The sequence below is a fragment of the Chenopodium album genome, chromosome 16, assembly GCF_948465745.1.
Source record: "Chenopodium album chromosome 16, dcCheAlbu1.1, whole genome shotgun sequence".
In the NCBI taxonomy this organism is placed as follows: domain Eukaryota; kingdom Viridiplantae; phylum Streptophyta; class Magnoliopsida; order Caryophyllales; family Amaranthaceae; genus Chenopodium; species Chenopodium album.
In genome coordinates this window covers 37,878,282-37,885,092 of record NC_137849.1, presented here as the reverse complement: position 1 = coordinate 37,885,092, position 6,811 = coordinate 37,878,282, and the positions used below count along the sequence as shown (strand labels likewise).

Below are 6,811 nucleotides of genomic sequence, written 5' to 3'. Positions count from 1 at the left end.
ACTCGGTTGGATGTTGCATTTGTTGTAAGTAGGCTATCATAGTACATGCACAAGCCTATTGACTTACATTGGGCAGCCCTCAAAAGGTTGCTTCGTTATTTAAAAGGTACTGCTGACTATGGAATCATCTTACATCCCGTAACTCTCCGTCACGCCTTCATGCTTACTCTGATGCAGACTGGCCGGAGATCGTGATTCATATATCTCCACCACGGGTTATATAGTATATCTTGGTCGTAATCCCCTGTCATGGAGCTCCAAGAAACAAGTCTAGCATGCTCTTCCACCAAGGCTGAATTTCGAGCTGTAACATCCACAACTGCAGAAATTCTATGGCTACAATCTTTACTTTTGGAACTTGATATCAAGCTAGATCAAAAGCCGAGTAGCGACAATTTGAGTGCTACTCACTACTCTGCCAATCCAGTTTTTCACTCAAGAATGAAGCACCTTGCTGCGGCATTTCACTTTGTGCGAGAACAAGTTCAACTTGGTACACTTCGTGTCCAACACATTTTTGGCTCCGACCAACTTGCTGACGCTCTTACCAAGCCGCTTGCCAAGACAAGATTTCATGACTTATTCTCCAAGATTGGTCTTGCTCAAAGGCCGTCCAACTTGCGGGGGAATGTAGAATTTAAATCATCATGAATTATGATAAATTTTACTTTAGTCAAAGTTGCTAGCTTCTTATCTCTTTTAGTTTGGTAGTTTGTTACTTTAGATAAATATTCCTTTTGTATTTATCTCTAGTTTGTATAGCTTAGTTTGTAGTTATCTTCTCGTAAACACTCTTCTGTATTTTGCCTATTTAAGGGCTATTACTTGTTAATAGAAAGTAAGCAAGAAAAGCATAATTCTTTCATTATAGGCTTGCAGCAACATCTCTCAATCTGGAAATTATGGCTACATTTGTAAATGCGCTTATCAATGCACCTTTAAACTAATCTAGTCACCGATTTATCAAATTACATTGGATGATTAGATTGATGCATTTGTCATCGACTCCACAATTATAACAAATGCAACCATATATATCGTTAAACAAACTTCCGAGACTACCTTGATCTATTACTACCAAAAAATTAAAACCATCTAAAGAATCTGATTGCGAAATACAACTACCCCTGCTATTGCAATTGCTGCGAAGAGTGGTGAAGTAATGCAGTGGTGGAGGATGCGGTAGGGACACGTTGGTAAGTGTCTTAATGAAGATCTGACTGTGGTGTAGGAGCAGATGATCTGGCTGTAGGTGGTGCCGTGATGGTGATCCTGCTGTGGTTATTGTAGGGATTGGGCCAAGGGGAGGAGAGAGGAGAGGAGTATTGTGATTAATAATATCTTTTTTAAAAATTATAAAATGGGAACCAATAATTATGAGACACTTGGCCCAAATAACATCAAGTCATGGATTATTATGAGAACACCCCCTTTATAGTTTGGATTATTATAGAATAATAACATGTAGTTGGGATTAATATTGGAAGAATGGTCATAGTTTAGATTATTTATGTGAATTTTACCTATATTATTTGTCAAATTTCTAATATACTCCGTAGCTCGTTTATGTTCAAAGTTGGTTCTATTGTGGTAGTTTTGGGATTTAGGGCTAGGTTATTTTGTTGTGTTTTGTTGGAGTGTTGTTGATATTTATATTATTATGATTAGGATTGAGATGTAAATGTAGCTGGTTTATACAAATTGTATATTGCATGAATATAAATTTAGTCTCTCCCAAGCATATTTGGCAATATAAACACAACAGCCATACATAACATAATTATTTTTCAAATTAAAGCCAGCATTCTAACAAGTATCATGATACCAAATTAAATCCCTTGTAAGGATTTAATTATAGATCCTAATTTGTAGTACAACCCGAAGATATAAGACAATAAAAAAAAACAGTACAATACATAATTAGCAGTCAAATAATACATTTAAGTCGAAATTTAGTCGTTTGACACAATGATTAAGATTCACTATCAACGTGACAACTAATATAATTCTACGCTAAAGCATAGACAGATTCGGCTTAATACAATTAAGCTGCACTAATAGCAATCTTGACTCCGCCTTGGCAATGGCCAGGAAGAGAGCAGATGAAGTAATTTTGACCTTTGGCTAACTTGATTCTATCCTTTCCAGTTTGGTAAGCTTTTGCTCCTTTTGGTGAAGTGCAGCTATCATAACCCCTTTTATTTACTGATACCACATTGTGTGTTGTTTTATCATAATTGAATGCTGCCAAAAAAAACATAAAACATCATCATTTTGTTCAAATTAATATGTTAAACTTAATCAACTTTCATAGTTTCTTGCTTTCAAAAAAAAAAAAAAAAAAAAAACTTTCATAGCTTCTTTTAAGGAGCTAGGCACAATTTGCGGTGAAATTAACAAACATGGATAATACGAAGTAGTAAAATATTTAACCATTGTGCAATTATATATGCAAGCAACTTAGGACCTGTTCACATTTACTTAATTTCAGTTCAGTTCAGCTCTAATCAGTGCTCCAATCAGTTCAGTTCAATTCAATTCAGCTCCTAATTTCCCTCTCTCATAAAATATTCATTTCAGTTCAGTTTAGCTCCAATCAGTTCAGTTCAGTTCAGTTTAGCTCCAATCAGTTCAGTTCAGTTTCAATCAATTCAGTTTAGTTTAGTTTAGTTCAGTTCAGCTCAATTCAGTAAATGTGAACAGATCCTTAATCTTGAATTCTAGACATGCAATCCTTTTGAATTTAATTATACATGTTTCTCTTATTTAATATATATATAAGAAAATGTTTCATATAAATTATTACTCCATATAAATTTATAAGTATTAACCTTAGCTTTAATTTTGCGGCCCTAGCTAGAATTGTAGAATAAATTAATAATAATGTATGCTTTAATGAACCTCTATAATTTAAAGTAGGTAATGTAATTCAATGGAGTACCATTTATATTTATTTACAGAGCTGAAACATTGGTTTTTTTTTTCCTAAATAAATGATTGACAAACATATAATTAGAAACACAATAATGAATAATTAATCGATTATTGACGTGTTGATCTGGTAATACATATTGCAACTAGAGGTTGATCCGGCATTTTGAAGATAGGGCGTCGATATATGTTCATGGGGTGTTAGGGACTGTTATTACTATATAAAAATATATGTTTTAGAGAAAAAAAAGATTACTTTTACGTAGTATTATTTTTATGATTAATTGTGGTACCACGATGTTTGTAACTCACGTGTGAATATAAGATAATTCCTCCTTTTTTTAAAAAAAAAAATGTACGAGAAAAAACAACAACAAGAAGAATTGAAATATTAATCCCAAAGATTTAGTTGAAATAAATAAGTAATTAAAGCGAAGTGAACGAACCTAAGACATCACCAGCTTTGAAGGACTTGCCATTAGTCCAAGTATTGACATTAAAGGTCCATCCACCAGCTCCTCCTACTGTATAAATAGCTCCAAATGTAGGTTTGGTTAGAGTCAAGAAACATAATATGCCAACTACAAAGACCATACCTAGTCTTACACTGCCACTTCCCTGACCCATTTCTAAGCAAAATGTAACACACCTAATTTACCAAAATAATATAAAGACTACTAGAGAGAAAGAAATAAAGATGGAAGAAATTATATATGAGCTATATTGGAGTGATGTGTTGGAAGTGAAGGAATACTATTTATAGAGCTAGCTTAGTGGGAGGATGTAGTGATAGACCCAACATAGAGTGTTGATCTAGAGTTTACACCAACTGGTCCATAATACATTTTTTTTTTTTCACAAAAATAATACTTGTATATGGAAAACAATGTGTTTTAGGTCATTTTTAAAAATAAAAATCATCGCTTAGTTTGTATGCAGTTTTTTAAAACAGCTCGAAATAATCACACGAATACTTCCTTGCTACCAAGTGAGGTTATTTTATTGATGACCTATATTATATTAAAGGTTTTCCATGGATATTTTTCTTCATCATATTTTTTTTTTGACATTTTTGGGGTAAATTTTGGTTTTCCCCTACAAAATACTTCGTAAGACAATATATATGATATATCTAGTTAGGAATTGGTGCAATGGTTATATGTGTAAGTCCAAATTTAGGGTGATTAATTACCTTTATTCCAAAAACATCAAATCTAACTATATATGTTTGTAATTTCATGTCCTATAACATGCTATTAATCTATATTATTGATACCAAGCTGAATTCAAAATTCGCAGTCGAGTTTGTTCACTCAATCATCTACTAAGGGCCTGTTCAGTTCAGTTCAGCTCAGTTCACTTCATTTCAGTTCTTAATTTCCTTCTCTCATAAAATATTCAGTTCAGTTCAATTAAGCTCCAATAAGTTCAGTTCAGTTCAGCTCAGTTCTATCAATCAAAACAGGCCCTAAATCTATACTTTATTGACCACTCATTAAAGGCTTTATTATTTATCGTTTCTATCTATTTGAAAATGTGGGCATGTAAACCTTCTTTCCGGGCATAACATAGCATTTTAAGATGTAAACATATGTAAACTTTATGATCAAAGCAAAAAAGTCTAAAGCAAGTGGGTTTTGTAACTAATATAACTTCTGTCTTATAGAGCTTTACCAACTCCAATAAGTGCTAGTCCTCCATTGTGAAATATAGTACTCCATATTAGACGTAAAATAGTAATATATATTGTGTGTAGTGATAGTATTTTAGACTTAAAATAGCTTAGTAATAATGTGTATATTGTATTATTGGGTTGTTACATGACCCCAATGAGAGTATGGAGTGCCTTAGAATTCCCATATTTAGGCTCTCTCTTCTCATTAAAGCTTATTCTTACCTACCGCTACCACTTCATTGCATAGTTGCATACTTCCATCTACACAACCACCAAATTAAACTTTTCTAAAGTGGCAAAAAGTGTCATTCGTCAGAAATCTTTATTTGTTGTTGGAGATACATTATAGTGTCAAATATAGTAATCACTAATCATATTGAGTTTTTAGAAAGAGTTGGAATGCATCCCACCATTACTTTTAATCTTGTAGTGATACGGAATGCGATCTAGCTCAATATTAGTCGATACCCGTAGTTGTTATACCTGTGCGTTATACAAATTGCTCATATTGCATAAATTTTAATTCAAACCTCCTCACAATATCCAAGTGTTATTTTTTTTCACAAATCCAACTTGTACACAATAACACAATACCGTTTTTTTTATTTTTTTTATTTTTTTTTATTTTATTTTTTTTTTATTTTTACCGAACACAATAATACAATACTTTCTCACTTATAAACCTCACATGTCATTATGACACCCCATATAAAATTAAAAATCTACACAATCTCTCCTAGTTAATTGGCCTTCTTAATTTTTGTGGTTATTTCCATAATATAAGAATGTCGTCAAACGATTAGTATATGTAAATTAATCATTATGCAAAACGTACGTAAAAGAAAATTGGAACTTTGACTTGGAAATGGAGTCATGGAAGACTGGAGGTACTGACTTATTAAAAAATTGATGATGTGAAGCTGACATCAGCATTGAATTGTATGTCCAAAGCTTATATTTTGAGGAAAGCTTATAACCTTGTTTGGCAATTGGCTGCTGGCTGGTAAAATTGGCTGTTGGATGTTATTACTAACTTAGGTAGCCAAAAGCTACTCCAAGTAGTTTTTTCATTTTGGCTTAAAAGCTCAGCTTTTCATCTGGCTGAAAAAGCCATTTACCAAACACAAATTTTGGATGTTTGACCAAATAAAAAAGCCAAAAGCCAAAAGCCAATGAAAAGCCATTTACCAAACAAGCCCTATATTGTGCCCCTTTATTATTATTATTATTATTATTATTATTATTATTATTATTATTATTATTATTATTATTATTATTATTATTTTCTATTTAAATATTTCCTCTGCCTTTTAAGTGTCCCAATTTGTCTAGACAATTATGTCAATATAAGTTGTAGTTCTTTGACTAAAAATATCTTTAATTAATTAATTATCAATAAATATAAATTGTAAAAAGTTGATATTCAAAAACTATAAATTGAGAGATTCTAACAAGTACCAACATGACTATATTATTTCCCATATATGAGTATAAATCATTGATATTGATTAAATTACTCCCTCAGTATTTTATTACTTGTTCCATTTTCCTTTTGCGGCCGTGTTTTATTACTTGCTCTATTTTCCTTTTTGGAAATGTTTCACAATATTTTACTAATCTCTTCTATGTTAGTAGACTAACTATTCTATTTAAAAAATTTCGAATTCTCTCTCATCTCAACTATCATACTTTATTTTTCCACCTATCCTACTTTCAATTATTTTATTATTTTTTACTAATTCTCATAAAACTCTGCACATGAAAAAATAAAGCAAGCAACAAAATACGGAGGAGGAAATAGATATTTTAAAATTTTGAAGAGAGTATTTATTTAAATGGTACGATGAACTTTAAAGACAATACAAATTATAAATGAAATGGAAAGCTTGAACTTCTGGCCTATCATACATAAGTACTTAATAATTAATACGTACTCTGTAGTACTTATTAGTCTTAACCACTAATTCAAGAGCACCTCATCGATAGAGTATTTCGTCATTTGTTGTTATGTGTTTAATGAACCGCGTTGTTTTGTCCTAGCATCGTGCTTAGGCGCTTAGCTTCATTCATTAGGCTCCAGCAGTCAAGCATGCAACACAAATGGGTGACTTCAAAACTGAGGTATCATAATTCATAAAACAAAAGGGTCCATTCATTTTTATTATTTTTTTGTTTTTAATTTTTTATGTTCCATCCGATTTACTT

The 6,811-nt window shown here is 31.8% G+C and overlaps 1 protein-coding gene across 1 annotated transcript; it reads right to left on the bottom strand.

Annotated features, from left to right (window-relative positions):
- Positions 1-1,789: 1,789 nt before the first annotated feature.
- On the bottom strand, positions 1,790-3,659 carry LOC145585234 (basic blue protein-like). Its single transcript, XM_081641950.1, has 2 exons — positions 3,378-3,659; positions 1,790-2,244 (listed from the first exon to the last, which is right to left on the bottom strand). The coding sequence occupies exons 1-2, from the start codon at positions 3,556-3,558 to the stop codon at positions 2,045-2,047; spliced, it is 381 nt and encodes a 126-aa protein (XP_081498076.1). The 5' UTR covers positions 3,559-3,659; the 3' UTR covers positions 1,790-2,044.
- Between the last annotated feature and the right edge of the window lie 3,152 nt (positions 3,660-6,811).

What these genes read in the sequence shown, in the direction of transcription:
- LOC145585234 (XM_081641950.1), bottom strand. Translation starts at nt 3,558, where the DNA reads ATGGGTCAGGGAAGTGGCAGTGTAAGACTAGGTATGGTCTTTGTAGTT. An exon ending in CAAAGCTGGTGATGTCTTAG is followed by an intron (nt 2,245 to 3,377) that starts GTTCGTTCACTT and finishes TTTTTTTGGCAG; the next exon opens with CATTCAATTATGATAAAACA.